Source organism: Ascidia mentula, chromosome 7, assembly GCF_947561715.1.
Source record: "Ascidia mentula chromosome 7, kaAscMent1.1, whole genome shotgun sequence".
NCBI classification, from domain to species: Eukaryota; Metazoa; Chordata; class Ascidiacea; order Phlebobranchia; family Ascidiidae; genus Ascidia; species Ascidia mentula.
The window spans coordinates 4,882,453-4,902,220 of NC_138572.1; the positions used below are offsets into that span (position 1 = coordinate 4,882,453).

A 19,768-nucleotide genomic window follows, 5' to 3' on the forward strand; every position below is an offset into this window, starting at 1 on the left:
CTCTTCTCATTATTGCATCTTTGAAGGTGATTGGTTTGCTTTACGAGTCAAACTAATCGATATTTGTAACAAAATAACCAAACACGGATTTTTCGTTGCCGTTCAACACATTTGTCATAAAGGGGAAAACTCGTAGTTTCTTCGCTTTTCTGCTTTCGAGAATTGTAATCCCAAGTCGTATACCTGAGGTGCGGATTTTTTAGGCCATGCCATTTCTACAGCTTCTTTTATGGCAAATAATCTGCCGTGACGTTTGATGGACTAATCTGCAGTTTGTCCTCTGTTTGCCGTGTTAAGTGCCAGCACCAATTGCGTTGTATAGCAAACATACAACACGTGGCAAACTTGCAAAACCTATACAGGTAAATATGTTTTGTTCAATTCTTCTTTATGAGTTACCTGACTCATAAAATCAGACCAGAGGGTTAATGAGCGGCATGCGTCTTCGTATCCATGGGCTACCGTCCTCTGGCCAAAATCACTGAGGCCTATCGTAGCATCGCAGCCAAACTCCATAAGACCCCCAAACTCACAATTTGTTTGACGCTTATCATGTCGTAATCGCCTAAATGCTGATGTTATGTAACATCTACCGACACTTTTTCTGGAAAGTTTCTGTAAATTTTGTCCGCCAAGTTAAACTCTGTCGATGTTTTATGGCATGGGATCTTAAATATGTATGCATGTATTACGTTTCACTGGTGTCTTTGTAAAAGTTTTTCTTGCGTCTGAGTTACAACACTTTTCTGTCTTCGGTATCCTATGCTTCAGTATATTGACGATTTGGGTTGCTCACAGCGCAGAGCATATACACAAGATTGCGTACTTGTGTGTCTCTGTAGTTGTTTAAATAAGAACTGGCATCTTGCATCTCAGCCGAATTGAAAACATAATAGGGTACTAGGAGCGGACTGAGGTTTTGCAATGTATCGTGATGTGGGAATTTTAAATAATCTGTTCTTCTGGCACAATTCAACGCACACTTTATTCACACGTTTCGCCTGCTATTCAACTACACTTTCTGGGGGAAGGTAAACAAAAGTTACTTTGTGCCAGAAGAGCAGATTAATCAAAATACGATATGCTTGCAGCAGCAACACAATGTTTGCGATGTAGAAAATTGGACAAAACATATTTTCGAAACAATGTGGTTGAAATTTTGCAAGGTTTGTGCTCGGTTGATTGCATACACGTCAGTCCTCGAAAACCACAGGGAAATTTGCAGCTTTAAACCAGGACGAGGTTCGAGTTTTGTTTTGTTAGATACGCATGACTGCACAAAGGGCATATAGAGTGCATTTGCAAACTGATTGATCTAGACGAGAGACGCACTAAAGCTGCGTCAAATTACACAGAAAAAGGCTGGTGCGCCTGGCTGGCGTCTAACATTACAGCAAAACATTCTGCAGCAACCCGACGTTTTGCTTGCAAACATTTGGAGACGGAGGTCACTGAAAATCATTTGAGACTTGTTTCAAACACTGCAGTGCATTGCAACGGACCTGCTGTTTATAGCGTTGGGCAAGTATTTCGAAAATGGATAAGGAAAAGGCCACGAGTTTAAGATTGACACAATCTGAACCTGCTGTAAGTTTCCTTATTTTAGCGAAGAAACAACAATTAAACGCTAAAATTGTATCAAATATATTTTTTGCTCAATGAAAAGGGACATTTTGTACGGGCTGTAAATCTTCTTTTCTGCAACTATTTTCGATTAATTGTGAGAATAAAAAGACTGGCCAAAATTGTTATTAACATTGTCATGTTTAAAAAACGTTTTGGAAAAAACTTATGCCATTATCAGTTTGAATGGCGCGTGATTTGTGTTCCTATTTTTGATTAATTTAACGAAAAATCGCGTATTCAGCACGAATATAATTATGACAACAAATCAATATATCCAGTATACTACGATGAAATGTTTCTTTAGCTTTTAGTTGAACGTTTACCTGTTATATCAACAGGGCAACTCTTGGTTTGGAGCATGTGTGTTGTTTGTAAGTGGAGCAATGTCCTTCTTCGTCGTTGGAATGAACTTGACGATACTTGGACCAATCATACCGATTCTTCGTGACATATACAGCACAACCTATCAAGTAACACCTGTTATTACGTAGTATTAGAATTTAATAGGATTTGATTTTCTGGCATTTAAGTTTCGAAAGTTTTTATTGAACATCATTTGACAGAATTGTGTCAAACAGAGGAAATTAGCCTATTTTTGCTAGGTGGTACCGGCTGATCTTTCATATCTTGTCTGGTATCCAACGATTTACCAGTCGATTAAGCAGAAGACTTCCTCAGGGTTATGCCTGTTATTACAGTTTGCATATTGCTTACAATTTATGCACGTGACTCCCAACCTTTTTGTGGTTGCGTACCACTTGGATTTAAAACAATTTTGACGCATACCACCTAGTTGAGTGTTATAAAGAAACCTAGGGGATGAAATACAGATATTTTGAGATCACTTACGATTTTTAAATTCGAACTGTATCCGCAAATTACGGAAAGGTGCTCGCATACCACCTGGAATGCCATCGCGTACCACTGTTTCCCAACAATCGGTTGGGAAACACTGATTTAAGCGAAAAGTATCATTCAGACAACTAGAATCAGCCTGTTTGCTAGGCGGTAACAACGGACATGTCCTGTTTCGTCAGGCATCCAAAAAAACCTACAAAGTGTGATGGACGATCAGCTTGCCATCTTTTATTTAAAATTGCACAGATATATTAATTTCGCCTTGACGGCATCATCAGTTTCTATGCTTATTCAAATAAGAAACTAATGATGTCGTCAAGGCGAAATTAATATTCCTGTGTAATTTTAAATAAAAACTGGCACTGGCGCTGATCATGCATCACTCTTTGTGAGTTATTTTGAATTGCTCACCATTTCAATCCTTTTGTCCATTGTTTCAGAATCGCAATGGACAACCAATTCCGGAAGACACCTGGCTTCTTCTGCTTTCGTTGACGTTTTCATTTCTTATCGTTGGAGGTTTCTGTGGAGGAACAAGCACAAAGATAATGTTAACTTTCTTCACCAGAAAGCATTTTCTGCAACTGGTCCATGTTATCAACATAACTGGATATCTTGTTATCACTCTTGGTGGTGGTCTATCTGGATCCTACGAGTGTGTAATCATAGGGCGATTTATCAGTGGTATTCCGATGGGCGTTTTTTTCGGTAAGCATCGTTACGTTAATTTATTGGAAATTGTCATAAATCTGAAAAAAGTATGCGCGGATTTGAACCACAACGACAAGTTTGCGATCATTATTCCCTTTCACTAATAACGGTACTAGTGTTTCAGCAAGTGCTTCTCGTGTGTTTGCTACATATTAGAAATTTTAATGACCACCGCAGCAATGCTATCAGCTTTTTGTGAGCTGCATGCAGATGGCCACTGTTTCGACCTATAAGGTCTCATCAGTGCAGCTTGGCGTGACTCTTCTGTTCTACACGACTTTGTGGTGACTACACAATCACCGTCATCTGTTGGGCACCAAACTAGCTTTCCTTACGGAGAAAACAAGATATACGAAAAGCGTTCACAATTTTTCTTTAGCTCTTGTACCTCTCATGATGGTCGAGTTAAGCGCCAAAAACAAACAAGCCGTATGGCAAAGTACATGTTCCATATCCCTTGCTTTTGGACTTCTTTTCGGATTAATTCTATCCCATCAAAAGGTTCGAAAAGTAAATGTCTCTTTATACTTGCAGTAAACAACTGTATGTGTTTGTACAGGTGTTTGGAACTGCAAGTCTGTGGCCAGTAGGAGTTGCATTTCCATGTGTTCCGTCTCTCGTATATCTGATCTCTAGCCTTTGGTTTCCTGAGACACCCTTCTACCTTGTACGCACCGGAAAGGCCCAAGAAGCAGTGGATGTGCTGAAACGACTGAGAATAGATTTGAAAGTACGTTATTTCTTCGCATATACTTTTTGACATGGCATTGATCGAGAAAAACAATTTAGGATCAGATTAAGGAAGAGCTTCGGGAAATTGAGAAAGAAGTCAACAAAAACATAAATGTTGTCAACGTAAAGGAAATGCTTTTTACCAAAAGATACAGGTATGTTAGTACATGGAGACTAATATTCCGCACTATGTTAGTGTTGAATCGTATTAGCTACCTTGCCTTGTTTAGTAGGCTGGTTATAGACTTTCCCAGCATATACCTATAAACTATATACCGTGGAGGAGTCCGCTTTAGCCATTACGGCGCATTCCTTCGTATTACCAAACATCATAATAGTATACACCAGCACAACACAGTTCTGCATAGTTAAGAATAGCCTCTCTTCAAAACTAATAAGGCTTGTGAGGTTTTATCCCGCAATCAAAATGTTGTACTTTTATTTAGAAATCAGCTTATAGCCGTGGCAGGCGTGTATGCTGGCTTCATGCTGACTGGAATAAACCACTTGACTTTATACACTGATCAGATCTTTTTGAACGCCAATGTTGCACCAGAACATGTTACAAGTGCAAGCATAGGAGTTTATGGAATCCAGTTTCTCTTTTCTCTATTAGGGGTAACCACCAAAAAATAATTGCATTCGTCAATTTCAATGCGTTGAAGACACAAATATTTCAAAACCTTTTCAAATATTTTTTGTATGTCTAACTGCAACGTAAATGGAAAATATGTGTAAAAAGTAAAATTACATTAGTTGCGATATTAATGAAGAAAAAAAAACGAATTTTGGTGTTCGTCATGTTCATGTCACTGCACCGAACACTAAGTTACACGCGCAAAATATAAATTGATTTTCTACCTTTTCACAGCCGAAACTGGTGAACCGTTTTGGAAGCTTGATGATAAACAAACTTTCAACATTCCTGGCGATACTTTCCCTCGTTCTGTTTACTGTTAGTCAAGCAACAAGCCATCTTGCACCCAACGCGATGCCAATCGTAGCTATCGTAGCCATTTGTATCTACTTTGTCGTGTGAGTAATTGTTACCCTTTTTATGTTTCAATGAAAATGTTTTTACTTCATGAAATCGAGACCTAACTAGCAACACTTCTTTGGCGTGACACAAGTAAAACTTCAATGCCTCTTTATGTTTGTCACAGTTTCGTAACGTAAATTTTCAGAATTATAACTGGAATCCAACTGACTACTTTGATACTTATTGGGGAATTGACGACTGAACCAACACGTTCGACAGCTTTCGCTCTCGCTTCGATTCTATTCTGGATTACAGCTTGGACGGTCGCCTTTGTTCCACCATATTTGCAGGTAGGAACCAGTTTTGGGTTAGAAAATTCAGTGTGGACGAAGTTGCGCGTTTTGAGAAGTTCATGTCTGCTAAATAACTTGTGCCGCCGTGCTCAAAATCAAATACAGTTTACCGGCTGTTGCCTTCCTGTCACACAGTTTGCCTGTATTTTGTATTTAAAAGTGGAAGACAACTGTATTTTGAATTTAAGGGAACAAATGTAGATTTTTTTGAAATTGTGTAGAATCGCTGGATTGCGTTTGGACTTCAAGAAGCCCATATTTATTAAAAGTGTAATAATTTTTCGACTGAGAAAAAATTTACAATCGCTTGCACCTGCCGTCAACTGTTTGCTTACCGGTGCATGTACTTATATGCGTACCACAGTTTAAGTAGCATTGACCTATACTACTGTGTGTGCATGTTTATGACCCTGGGTTGACTTGAGTAATTTGTGGCTTGCAATTAATATGACGCCAGTTGTCTAGCTGCAATTAAAGGCGATTTCCTTCAGTGACAGAGCCAAGGTCATTTGGTGTCGCGATAGTGTTTCATGCAACGCGATAGTGTTTCATGCAATAACATGACAAGGCTGGACCGCAGGCGCGATTATTAGGTTCATTGGCAATGCTTTGCTGCCATGGCATTGTAGCCAAGCTGGATCAATCACAAAGTACTTTTTATGTTTTTGGATGCACCTTGGTGCTTATGAGGTGACTGTTTGGATTGCAACATCAACTTGTTTCTTGCTTTTCCAAGTCTTTTACGTGCCCGACACCAAAGGGAAAACGTCAGAAGAAATTCAAGCGCATTTCATGTAAAGGGTTTTTAACCAAAATGTGACAGACCCAACCACTTTTTTGCTGTAAAAACTCTTGCCAACAAACGTCTGTTTCACTTTGACTGATTTGATCATTTATCGACCGTGCTGCCATACAATAAATTGCTTGATAAAAGATACCAAATAAAAATATTGCAGTGTTTTAAGGTATTTGTACAATAACTACCCTTAACGTAAACAGACAAGAATCGGTAACCTCTATGGAAGGTGATTCTAGTTCAGTTACTGTTTTCTGTGCTATCTGTGTTTGAGTTGTTAACAGGGGTTTGAACATATAGGATATCCTGGCCACGAATCCCGATCAGGTTTTCTTCTTGGTATACGGGTCGGGCGCTTGACCAATGCAGGCAATCAACCGTCCATTAACGATTGCTTATCGACCATTAACTCATCGTTGGAACAGCTCAACAGCGTCCACATCCGGGTAATTGATTTTGGATTTTCATTCACTGAACCCGCTATGGAGCATCGAAGATGTTTTGCAAACTCGAATCGAAGTCCAGGTATCGGAAAACAATACAGCGTGTGAAAGTTCGTTCGCTCCATCGCTCCTTCCTTTTCATGTGCAGGACGAGCGCTGGCGCACTCTCGCACTTAACCCGCATGCGAAGGATGGTATACTGAATGCGCTTCGCTTTCAGACCACTTCGATTTTAAACAAATGCAAGCGGTTTTTAGGTTGTTAAGTTTGTCACATTGCATCAGATAAATGATAAACATGTTTTTTTAAGGCAAGACGTGCTTGAAATTGCTTTTATAGTTGTGTTTGGGCCCTATTGCTTATGCAAGTTTTTCTTAGTACTTCCATGTTGGTTTGTTTTCCGCGGGTTGCACTTAGTTTTATACCCAATGGTTGACGGCGACTGTGCTGTAGTCACCGCAAATTGGATGTCTTGCTTGACTGCTCACATACAACATAATTGTAAGACCTATTATGTAGAAATAATGGCTCTGTCTGCGGCTCACTGTTGAAAACATATTGGCTATATAGCTTTAATGCCAATCGGTGAGTGGTGGTCGTATATGATCGTGACCGAGAAAATCCAGCTGCGCAGCGCAAGGTACAACGCGAAATGTGATCTTGAATGTGGTTTGCTCAGTCGCCCAAGACATGCAGTCAAGCGGATCCCTAATTTTAACAGAGCTGGTTTGCGTGAAAAGGAAGTATAGGCGTAGGTGCAGAAATAGAATCACCATAAGTTTTTCAATTCGGTGTTTCAGTGATTAGCTGTTGTCGTTTTGCTACTTTTTACAGTGCGTTGCAGATAAAGTTTGTCGACATTACGCAATACTTATGCGCGTTAAAATATTTTAAAGAATGCTGTTTACTGCGCAAAAGCTGCTAAACCCGGCTGCAGATATTACGTGGCCCAGAAATTACCAGGCCCAAATCAGTTTAGGCCACTCGGATTTTTATGGCCAAAAATTCAGACGTTTGGTCCTGCGTTATTTGCGTCACTTCCATATTTGGTCACATGATTTGAAAACATAGACAAAACTCGCAACATGGAAAATAGTGCAGCGGACAAAGAGATGACGTGCTTTTTGTTTTGCTGTTGTAGCTACGTCATGTGTTTTCCGTTTAAGTGCATTCAGATATTCAAACCAGCTCAGTCTAAGTTCAATTCAGTCCGGAAGCGATTTGAACTGTTCGGAAGTGAGAAGAATTAAAACCATCCATATTTCGCATGTGTTTACATATGTGGTTTAGTTGTTGTGGTTGACCAAAAACGTGGTAAAATAGGCAAACATTAATAATATGCGACCTTTACTTGAACTGCATGCCGTTTTCGTTGAATCGGAGAAAGAACAAGAATAAATCTAAAAAGATTAAGTGTGTTGGATTGCGTTACATTTAATGCAAAGTGATCGTTGAAAGCGGATTCAATACACCTCCATAAAAAGGATTGAGCACAAAAGCGAATGAGCGCCCCGATCTCCTCTTGGGCTAAAAAAGGAGGAGCAATTGTAAATACATTCAAGCAGTTAGCCGTTGGGCCTTTGGTTTTCCACCAAGAGGGTTTGTAAAATACTTGTAATTTCATGTGCTTTTATGAGCTGGGGACTATGAGTACACTGTTAGTTGTCGTACCGGATTAGACGCTTACCAACAGAAGGCTAGTTTTTATGATTTTGTTCATGGAGACTACGACCACACTCTTTGTTGTCGTACGAACTTCTATGCTTATCAGTTTATGCGTTATCGACGCTGTCTTTCAAAAGGGTGTTTCAAAAAGCAATTTTTCTGGCCTTTTTGTGCGGAGCTGCTAGCCCAGTCACTGTTACAAATCTTCAGACATAATACTTTAACTATACATCACTCGATAAACTTCATTCAATCCGAGAAACAGTTAAAGTGTAATACAGATCCAACAATAGCATTGCGATTTGAGGTTGGTTTCCAGCAATAGCTCAGCAGGACTGATTCAAAAATATGCAGCGCGATAAGCAACACTACCAGTGGTCGTTTGAAACCCACCAGTGGACAATGGGCCGATTTCCCGGCGCCTGGATGTGAAAGCCCTAAACCGTTTGTCATCAAGTTTCATACATTTGTTTGGCTGATAAAAAGGGTTGCTGCTACATTCAGGTATACACTGGGATTTCAATCCTGCAGAAACTAGCGTTAGGAGCCGTTATACCCAATTAACGGGTTCTGTTTTGTTAATGTTTCTGTATTATGTATTCCAATAGGCGCGTAACTATTTCTCCACGTTTATTTATTGTCATAAGAAAGCCATAGACCACAGCCCAATGACTGGCATTCTGATATTTTCGCACGGAATGCGGAAATGATCGCCTGTACAAGACGTAGATCTTGCCATTGCATATACACTGCACTGTAGCCCTTAGCTACGTCATGCGCGGTTGTAAGTAAGCATTTTCCAGGGAAACTGTCCCCAGACAGAGCATAGAGGTTTGGAAGTAAGGACATATACACTGTATTTACTCAATGAATGTAAGGAAGTTGTTTCGATATTTAGTGTTGGGGTCACGATAAGTGAAGTACTGCGTACGCTCTGTTTTTCTAAACGCTTTAATGTGCTTTGGTTTGAAGACTCAGCGGAATTAAAACTACAACTGTCAGTAGTAATTTTCCAAATATTTAAGTGCGTCCCTTGCCTAAGAAGACAACAGATGAAGATTAAGTACATTGTGCTGCTCTTTCTCTCCGTGCTTTGTTTGCTTGCTGTGGTCCTCCTAGTGGAATTTACCTACACAAATCGCGGCAAATTGCATTTTCAGCGACTGGCCGTGCTAAGTAACATTGTCAACGGCGAAGAAGATGAGACAGTATCAAGGAAAGCTTCGCAATATGTGAGACTGCTTTTCCTAGTTGTTTACTTGGTGTAGTTGTGACAATCAAATTGTAGTTGGATCAAGTTCGAAGTCATTTATAAATCACCGCGGTATAATGGTACAGCCTGTTCGTTTTGGGGAGCACGGATCGGCAAATTGCGGTTTATTTTGCTCTCCCATGTAAAAAGATTGCATATTAATAGTTACATTTGAATATCCTAACAGCCTGTTCTGTTCACTAGAACGGCCACAATGCGCTCGGAGCCTATGAACCACTTCAATCAGCACTGAACAACTCTACACAAAAAGTAAGTGTAGTATTAAGTATTCTGGCAGTTAATAAGTTCGAAGAACTGAAATTACAATGGATTATTATGTTGGAAAATGCGTGGCAGGGCAAAAGATTAAACAGATGAAGCCACAGCAGCTTTCGTCTGTCAAAGTCTTTTTGACATGATGCCCTGCTAATTGTTTTGTAAACCATAGAAGCACTAAACGACTCAGAAATATTGCATTCAAATCTTCATTTTCTACACTTGCGTTGCACTTGGCAATAGACATATTGTCAATCAAACGTGTCACGTATAACTGTTGCTTAGTAATCGTTTAAATCACTGGTTCCCAAAGTGGGCGCCAGCGCCCCCCTGAGGGCGTTTGCAATCGTACGGGGGGCGCTGGAGACCAAATGGGCGATTGGGGGGCGCTAGGAAACAAATGACCGGTTGGTGGCGCTTGGAGACAGGGCAAATTTTCTCTTATAGCGTAAGTGTTTCCCAACCGGTGGTACGTGTACCACTAGTAGTACGCGACCGCATTCCAAGTGGTACGTGAGCACCTTTCCGTAATTTGCGGGTATAGTTCGAATTTAAAAAATCGTAACTGATTTCAAAATTTTGGATAGTTTATCCCCTAGGATACTTTGTCACACTCAATTAGGTCGTACACGACGAAATTGTTTTACCTCCAAGTGGTACGCAACCACAAAAAGGTTGGGAATCACTGGCCTAAATGATTCAGTCCAACCTTTGCATAATTTATGCTACTTCATAAAAGGCCTTTCTCGCATGCTAAACTAGAATTTATTGATTCTGACGTCACAACGAATTTTATGTATGTCACAATGTGTCATCAACCAACGCTAAATAATCGCTTTTCGAAAATGAGGATTTTCGATGGTATGGTTTACTTGTTTTTAACTAGAGTTTGGTATTGAAATATTAGAAATCAGACGAAATTGGTGTCATTCCACCAACCTCAACTATCGCATTAATTGACAAACAACAAATAAATTCGTTATGTTTTTTGTCTGTTCTGTTGGGCGTTGTTAAATGACAAAGGTGTTTTGGGGGGCGGTGCAGAAAAAAAGTTTGAGAAACACTGGTTTAAATCGTCTGCAGTATGTGTCACATGCTTTTTGGCACGGGATACAAGCGAAAGTTAAAGGAACTTCAACCCAATGCCAATAAGTAATACTTTGCCCATTAAACCCATTTAATGACCCTGTCCCATACGTTGTTATAATTTACGAAGATTGATTAGCGCTTTCGTGACCTTGGCGTTGTTTTACATAATACACATTGTACTTATAGCCCTTTGCATTAAAAATCGTCTGGAAAACTATAACCCCCACATTCGATGCCAGCGCACGCGTGCTTGGTATTTGGGGGTTTAGTATGAAACAAATTACCAGTTTTTTTGATCCAGATTTGATTTACTAATCACATTGAAATTACCAGCTATTGTCAATATATCGAACATATGTTAGAAAATTGAACCATGTTAATTAACGTGTGTTTGATTGGAGATCAATATTGTGGTGTGGTATCCTCCATTCAACATGCCGCAGATTTGGAAATCTACTGACGGCGACGGCTGTGGAAACTGCGAACTCACAATGGACAAAAACATGGTAACTTTTGTAAGCTACCCAGAGTTACAATCAGTCGACACCAAAACTTAAGCACGCTACGTTTGAAGGCGCAATGCATTGAAATAGTGATTGAATGCGCAAGTGCGCAAGTGCGCAAGTGCGCAAGTCGATAATAAGTACGTTTATGAGAAATAATCGCATGGCCCAGTACATGCATCATCATGGTTGTATTGCTGATGCGGAATTAGCAAAAAACTCCAAAATCTTCCTGTGCTTCTTAGTGGACTGACCAGTCTTCGCGTCTTGATATAAACGTCTTGCTTATTTTCAATATGCGGTCATTATAACTATATCATTTTACCACGTAGCTGTGCCCACAAATAATACCACAAAGATGATTAGTTTTATGAGAAAATAAGGGACGGGACGTATATTTTTTGTAGATCAACAATTCAAGCACAAAGGCAGTGGTGTATCATTTTCAGGAGGTTGACCCCAAAACTATGCCGAACACAAGGTATAATATACAAAAATCTTAAGCGTTGTCTGTGCTGTACACGGAAGCGGGAAGCAGCACCACTATTAATTCTTCGTCATTACAATGGTCCATTACACTTTTGACACGTTTACATTGTGCACGTTGAAGACCTGATTCCTAGGGTCTTGTACAACGTTGTAACAAACAGTAAAAACGAGGCACACAGTCAAAAACAAATTCCGAAGCTAGTTATAGTGCAGAAGCACAGCACGATTAAAACTATGCGTTTTGGGAAAAACTGAGATGCACTTTCTCATCAAAAAAAACATTTACCCCTCGTCGTTGACAATATAAATTGAAACCATGTCTATTAACTTAACCTCAGGATTAATACGTAGTTTATCTAGAAACCTGAGTCAATATTGGGTATGGTGGGCAAGGGAAGGTCCGATATCTTCCTATTATCTGAGAGGAAAACGATTCACGGACGTTAACAACGTCTTCAACCTAACCATGTCCTACAGGTAAGCACTGTTTCAACTAACATAACTCAATAGAAAGCATGTGGCTCTTAAGACTGTTCTTATTACTCCGACCAATGTATTGAGTCAAATATTGTTTGACTTGGTGGTATCAACATATTGATTGGCTTGTTTTGGGGCAGAATACGTGAAATTTTAGTGATTATTAGTTCCAGGCTATGCTTTCTGTGTATAACCATTTCTGATATAAGACATGAACATTTGCTTATGTTTTATGTTCTCATCAATATTGCGTAGATCCCATTCTGACATTTACTATCCTGACGGTTCGGCAGGGGAGCTCTACAAATCTCACAATCTACCGATAACTGAAACACAGTTGGACGAGTTAATCAACAACAAAACAGGCCTTGCTCTGTTCGTTGCGACAAACTGCGACTGGACAAGGGGTGCAGTTACCCGCCTCAATTTTGTAAAGACACTCATTGCAAAAGGTCTCAAGGTCGACACTGGCGGAGCGTGTTTTCAGCGAAAGTTACAAAACTTCCAAAACCATAAGTACAAGTTTTATTTGGCTTTCGAGAACAGTTGGTTGTGCAAAGAATACATCACAGAAAAGTTTTGGGACAACGCCTTGGGTAATGGCACAGTCCCTGTTGTAATTGGACCGACCAAGGCCGACTACGAAAAAGTAGCACCGCCTAATTCGTTCATCTACGCTCAAGACTATACACCAACAGAGTTGATACAGTATTTACAGTACTTGGACAAGAATGTGACTGCGTATAAAGAGTATTTGCGATGGATGACGATGCCTCAAGAAAAGATGCCAAATTATCGAAGGAGAACTCGTTGGTGTCAACTATGTAGAGTACTTCACGGTATTAACGTGGACAATCTTTACAATCCAGATTATGAGAAGCGTTATTCAGACATTCCTTTGTACGGTGAAGCGAAGAAGCCGCGAGTTGTTCCGTCTATAAGAGACATGTATTACGGCAACGAATATGCCGAATGCTTGGCACATTAGAAAATTTACGATGTTATAAAAGTTTTAGGTGGTTCGACAGTTTACCACAAACCCCATAGGGACCAATACCACAATCCCCAAAACTTAAGGCTCGAATTTTTTACACGTTGGATTCATATTCAACATCAGCAACTGTTTTCAACTATAAGAAACTACAGATGTGGCAATATGGCAAACCATAAATATAGTATATTGCGGATGTACGCCGTCAGTGTAGGCACAGGGAATGTATTTGCTATAAAACGTCTTTTTGAATCATGCGGTATATGTAACGTTTCTTCCTTTGAGACATGGTATTTTGGTCGTTTAGTCGCGCAGCGTAATGTTACGACTTCTATTGTATTGTACACTGTAACGTGATAGCCACAAACTTTCTTCCTTATTCTTTTCTACGCAAGGACTGCTCTGAAAAACCGTTGGCTTGACCACAGACAAACATTGTCTCAAGGAAAACATGCGTTTACGTTTAAATGTGATGTAATATTGTTAAAAGTTGTGGTGAGAGTGATCTGAAACGTCTTTCGGCCAAGAATTTAATTTAGCGTGTGTGGAATTTCCTTTTTGAACTTTGCCATTTGCGAAATTTGCAAAAAAATAATCTGATACATTTTTGTGACAGCGCTTTCCCCAAAAAGGCGTACACTAGATAGCGACAAAGCGCTCGCGTTCAAGACAAAAGCGGGCCGACCCATATATATAAAAGAAAACCTGATCGGTATTCGTGCCCAGGATGACTTGGGTTAGATCCCCGGTGTGGCAAAAAAAAGTACTAAGTGTTTCAAATCGGCCAATTTTCATCTCTTTTTTTTATATTGTTACCAACTTCGTCCCTTACATTTCTCAAATATCACTGCTTGAAGTCAGATCCAACCGCTGTTTGATTGTTAATTTTATTGAATAAAAGTGTTTGGCGTTATGTACAATCTGCTTATTTGGGTTGGATTCGTCGCATTTATGGCATCTAAGACAGTTCTCAACTGTCTCAAAACGCATGCGTCTTTCAACCACGTTTTTCGCAGCCCACAGTATCAGGGCCATCCGTAGAAAATGCGGGGTCCAATTCAATAGTCTCTAATTGAAATTACCTTGAAACCGAAAGCGCTAACCGAACTCATCAAAATTAATAACATTGGAGTTCGAACAAATGTGCTTTTGAACGAATTAAACAGCTTTCGAAAGCTTGCTCCTCTCATTATTGCATCTTTGAAATTGGTTTGCTTTACGAGTCAAACTAATCGAAATTTGTGACAAAATATCCAAACACGGCATTTTCGTTGCCGTTGAACACATTTGTCATAAAGGAAAAAGCTCGCAGTTACTTCGCTTTTCTGCTTTCGAAAACTGTAATCCCAAGTCGTATACCTGAGGTGCGGATTTTATAGGCCATGCCATTTCTACAGCTTCTTTTATGGCAAATAATCTGCCGTGACGTTTGATAGACTAATCTGCAGTTTGTCCTCTGTTTGCCGTGTTAAGTGCCAACACCAATTGCGTTGTATAGCAAACATGCAACACGTGGCAAACTTGCAAAACCTACACAGGTAAATGTGTTTTGTTCAATTCTTCTTTATGAGTTACCTGTCTCATAGAATCAGACCAGAGGGTTAATGAGCGGCTTGCGTCTTCGTATCCATGGGTTACCGCCCTCTGGCCAACTGAAGCTTATGGTAGCATCGCAGCCAAACTCCATAAGACACCCAAACTCTCAATTTGTTTGACGCTTGTCATGTCGTAATCGCCTAGATGTTGATGTTATATAACATCTACCGACACTTTTATTTATCTTTTTTTGAAAGGTTTCTGTAAAGCTTGTCCGCCAAGTTAAACTCCGTCGATGTTTTATGGCATGGGATCTTAAGCCAGTGATTCCCAACCTTTTTGTGGTTGCATACCACTTGGAGGTAAAACAATTTCGAGGCGTATACCACCCAGTTGAGTGTTATAAAGTAACCTAGGGGATGAAGTAACAAACATTCTGAGATCACTTACGATTTTTAAAATTCGAACTAGATTCGCAAATTACGGAAAGGTGCTCGCATACCACCTGGAATGCTGTCGCGTACCAATATTTCTGATTTAAGCGAAAACTGTCATTCAGACAACTAGAATCAGCCTGTTTACTAGGCGGTAACAACGGATCTGTCTGTCCTGTTTCGTCAGGTATCAAAAATAACTTGTGTAAAAAAAAAAATTACATTGGTTGCGATATTAATGAATAAAAAAAACAAATTTTTGTGTTCGTCATGTTCATGTCACTGCACCGAACACTAAGTTACACGCGCAAAATGTAAATTGACTTACTATCATTTCACAGCCGAAACTGGTGAACCGTTTTGGAAGCTTTAAGAAAAACAAACTTTTAACAATCCTGGCGATACTTTCCCTGGTTCTGTTTACCGTTAGTCAAGCAACAAGCCATCTTGCACCCAACGCGATGCCAATCGTAGCTATCGTAGCCATTTGTATCTACTTTGTCGTGTGAGTAATTGTTACCCTTTTTATGTTTCAATGAAAATGTTTTTACTTCATGAAATCGAGACCTAACTAGCAACACTTCTTTGGCGTGACACAAGTGAAACTTCAATGCCTCTTTATGTTTGTCACAGTTTCGTAATGTAAATTTTCAGAATTATAACTGGAATCCAACTGACTACTTTGATACTTATTGGGGAATTGACGACTGAACCAACACGTTCAACAGCTTTCGCTCTCGCTTCGATTCTATTCTGGATTACAGCTTGGACGGTCGCCTTTGTTCCACCATATTTGCAGGTAGGAACCCGTTTTGGTTTAGGAAATTCAGTTTGGACGAAGTTGCGCGTTTTGAAAAGATCGTGTCTGCTAAATAACTTGTGCCACAGTGCTCAAAATCAAATACGGTTTACCGGCTGTTGCCTTCCTGTCACACAGTTTGCCTGTATTTTGTACTTAAAAGTGGAAGACAAGTGTATTTTGAATTTAAGGGAACAAATGTAGATTTTTTTGAAATTGTGTAGAATTGCTGGATTGCGTTCGGACTTCAAGAAGCCCATATTTATTAAAAGTGTAATAATTTTTCGACTGAGAAAAATTATTCAATCGCTTACCTGCCGTTAACTGCTTGTTTATCGGTGCATGTACTGGTACGCGTCTCACAGTTTGAGTGTCATTGACCTATACCACTATGTGTGCATGTTTACCACCCTTGGTTGACATGAGTATTTTGTGGCTTGCAATTATGATATGACACCAGTTGTCTAGCTGCAATTAAAGGCGATTTCCTTCAGTGACAGAGCCAAGGTCATTTGGTGTCAACAAGGTTTTAACATGTGCTGATAAAAATAACTATACGACTATGACCACTTTCCGCACTTAACATACAAATATACCATTAATTAATATCGTAAAGTAGAACTTTTTACAACGCGATAGTGTTTCATGCTATAACATGACAAGGCTGGACCGCAGGCGCGATTATTTGCTTCATTGGCAATTCTCTGCTGCCATGGCATTGTAGCCAAGCTGGATCAACCACAAAGTACTTTTTATGTTTTTAGATGCACCTTGGTGCTTATGAGGTGACTGTTTGGATTGCAACATCAACTTGTTTCTTGCTTTTCCAAGTCTTTTACGTGCCCGACACCAAAGGGAAAACGTCAGAAGAAATTCAAGCGCATTTCATGTAAAGGGTTTTTAACCAAAATGTGACAGACCCAACCACTTTTTTGCTGTAAAAACTCTTGCCAACAAACGTTTGTTTCACTTTAACCGATTTACAGTTTATCGTCATTGCTACCATAAAATAAATTACACGATAAAAGATACCAATTAAATATATTGTAGTGTTTTAAGGTATTTGTGCAATAGCCGCCCTTATCGTAAACTGACAAGAATCGGTAACCTCTATTGAAGGTGATTCTAGTTCAGTTACTGTTTTCTGTGCTATCTGTGTTTGAGTTGTTAACAATTGCTCACTTTTTTTTGCTCACAACACAACGGGGTTTGAACATAGGATATCCTGGCCACGAATCCCGATCAGGTTTTCTTCTTGGTATACGGGTCGGGCGCTTGGTTTATGCTGCCATTAATCACTGCCAATCATTAACGATTGCTTATCGACCATTAACTCATCGCTAGAACAGCTCAACAGCGTCCACATCCGGGTAATTGATTTTGGATTTTTATTCACTGAACCCGTTATGGAGCATCTGAAATGTTTTACAAACTCGAATCGAAGTCCAGGTATCGGAAAACAAATACAGCGTGTGAAAGTTCGTTCGCTCCATCGCTCCTTCCTTTTCATGTGAATGATTCTTCCTATTCACGTGCAGGAGGAGCGCTGGCGCACTCTCGCACTTAACCCGCATGCGAAGGATGGTATACTGAATGCGCTTCGCTTTCAGACCACTTTGCTTTTAAACAAATGCAAGCGGTTTTTAGGTTGTTAAGTCACATTGCATCAGATAAATGATAAACATTTTTTTAAGGCAAGACGTGCTTGAAATTGCTTTTATAGTTGTTTTTGGGCCCTATTGCTTATGCAAGTTTTTTTAGTACTTCCATGTTGGTTTGTTTTCCGCGGGTTGCACTTAGTGTTATACCCAATGGTTGACGGCGACTGTGCTTGACTGCTCACATACAACATAATTGTAAGACCTATTATGTAGAAATAGTGGCCTTGTCTGCGGCTCACTGTTGAAAACATATTGGCTATTTAGCTTTAATGCCAATCGGTGAGTGGTGGTCGTATATGATCGTGACCGAGAAAATCCAGCTGCGCTGCGCAAGGTACGACGCTCTTGAATATGATTTGAAAAGTCGCCCAAGTCGTGCAGTCAAGCGGATCCTTAATTTCAACAGAGATGGTTTGCGTGAAAAAGAAGTATAGGCGTGGGTACAGAAATAGAATCACCAATAAGTTTTTCAATTCGGTGTTTCAGTGATTAGCTGTTGTCGTTTTGCTACTTTTTACAGTGGGTTGCAGAAAAATATTTTTTTTTGTGAGCAGTTTGTGAGAAATCGACATTACGCAATAGTTATGCGCGTTAAAATATTTAAAAGAATGCTGTTTATTGCGCAAAAGCTGCTAAACCCGGCTGCAGATATTGCGTGGCCCAAAAATTACCAGGCCCAAATCAGTTTAGGCCACTCGGATTTTTCTGGCTAAAAATTCAGACGTTTGGTCCTGCGTTATTTGCGTCACTTCCATATTTGGTCACATGATCTGAAAACATAGACAAAACTCGCCACATGGAAACATATAGTGCAGCGGACAAAGGGATAAACTGCTTTTTGTGTTGAAGTTAGCTACGTTATGTGTTTTCCGTTTAAGTGCATTCAAAAGTGCATTCAAACCAGCTCAGTCTAAGTTCAATTCAGTCTGGAAGCGATTTGAACAGGTCGGAAGTGAGACGAATTAAAACATCTTAATGCAATCCATAATTCGTATGTGTTTACATATGTAGTTTAGTTGTTGTGGTTGACCAAAAACGTGGAAAAATCGGCAAACATTAATAATATGCGACCTTTACTTGAACTGCATGCCGTTTTCGTTGCATCGGAGAAAAAACAAGAATAAATCTAAAAAGATTAAGTGTGTTGGATTGCGTTACATTTAATGCAAAGTGATCGTTGAAAGCGGATTCAATACACCTCCATAAAAAGGATTGAGCACGAAAGCGAATGAGCGCCCCGATCTCCTCTTGGGCTAAAAAAGGAGGAGCAATTGTAAATACATTCAAGCAGTTAGCCGTTAGGCCTTTTTTTTCCACCAAGAGGGTTTGTAGAATACTTGTAATTTCATGTGCTTTTATGAGCTGGGGACTATGAGTACACTGTTAGTTGTAGTACCGGATTTTACGCTTACAACAGAGCGCTAGTTTTTATCACTTTGTTATTGAAGACTATGACCACACTCTTTGTTGTCGTACTAGCTTCTCTGCTTATCAGTATATGCGTTATCGCCGCTGTCTTTCAAAAGGGCGTTTCAAAAAGCAATTTTTCTGGCCTTTTTGTGCGGAGCTGCTAGCCCAGTCACTGCTACAAATCTTCAGACATAATACTTTAACTATACATCATTCGATAAACTTCATTCAATCCGAGAAACAGTTAAAGTGTAATACAGATCCAACAATAGCATTGCGGCATGAGGTTGGTTTCCAGCAATAGCTCAGCAGGACTGATTCAAAAATATGCAGCGCGGAAAGCAACACTACCAGTGGTCGTTTGAAACCCACCAGTGGACATTGGGTCGATTTCTCGGCGCCTGGATGTGAAATCCCAGAACCGTTTGTCATCAAGTTTCATACATTTGTTTGACTGATAAATAGGGTTGTAGCTACATACAGGCATACACAGGGATTTCAGCCCTGCAGAAACTAGCGTTAGGAGCCGGGTTCTGTTTTGTTATGTTTCTGTATTATGTATTCCAATAGGCGCGTAACTATATATCCACGTTTATTTATTGTCATAAGAAATCCATAGAACACAGCCCAATGACTGGCATTCTGATATTTTCGCACGGAATGCGGAAATGATCGCCTGTACAAGACG

At 39.8% G+C, this 19,768-nt stretch overlaps 2 protein-coding genes across 2 annotated transcripts; both read left to right on the forward strand.

Annotated features, from left to right (window-relative positions):
* The first annotated feature begins 1,435 nt into the window (after positions 1-1,435).
* On the forward strand, positions 1,436-14,145 carry LOC145907948 (solute carrier family 2, facilitated glucose transporter member 7-like). Its single transcript, XM_082995082.1, has 14 exons — positions 1,436-1,587; positions 1,965-2,096; positions 2,925-3,192; positions 3,575-3,696; positions 3,755-3,925; positions 3,985-4,082; positions 4,374-4,545; positions 4,799-4,962; positions 5,112-5,256; positions 9,620-9,685; positions 11,182-11,286; positions 11,691-11,764; positions 12,133-12,249; positions 12,505-14,145. Exons 1-14 carry the CDS (start codon positions 1,537-1,539, stop codon positions 13,235-13,237), a joined length of 2,418 nt encoding a protein of 805 aa, XP_082851208.1. The 5' UTR covers positions 1,436-1,536; the 3' UTR covers positions 13,238-14,145.
* Positions 14,146-15,586: 1,441 nt separating this feature from the next.
* Positions 15,587-16,985, forward strand: LOC145909215 (solute carrier family 2, facilitated glucose transporter member 5-like). The gene is made up of 3 exons (XM_082996547.1): positions 15,587-15,715; positions 15,865-16,009; positions 16,774-16,985. Exons 1-3 carry the CDS (start codon positions 15,672-15,674, stop codon positions 16,900-16,902), a joined length of 318 nt encoding a protein of 105 aa, XP_082852673.1. The 5' UTR covers positions 15,587-15,671; the 3' UTR covers positions 16,903-16,985.
* Positions 16,986-19,768: the final 2,783 nt, after the last annotated feature.

Bases quoted from the DNA above. Each gene is read 5' to 3' on its own strand.
- LOC145909215 (XM_082996547.1), top strand. From the start codon at position 15,672: ATGCCAATCGTAGCTATCGTAGCCATTTGTATCTACTTTGTCGT. The intron at 15,716-15,864 runs GTGAGTAATTGT...GTAAATTTTCAG, and splicing joins ATTTGTATCTACTTTGTCGT to AATTATAACTGGAATCCAAC. The intron at 16,010-16,773 runs GTAGGAACCCGT...TTATGTTTTTAG, and splicing joins TTGTTCCACCATATTTGCAG to ATGCACCTTGGTGCTTATGA.
- LOC145907948 (XM_082995082.1), top strand. From the start codon at position 1,537: ATGGATAAGGAAAAGGCCACGAGTTTAAGATTGACACAATCTGAACCT. The intron at 3,193-3,574 runs GTAAGCATCGTT...ATTTTTCTTTAG, and splicing joins TCCGATGGGCGTTTTTTTCG to CTCTTGTACCTCTCATGATG. The intron at 9,686-11,181 runs GTAAGTGTAGTA...GTTTGATTGGAG, and splicing joins TGAACAACTCTACACAAAAA to ATCAATATTGTGGTGTGGTA.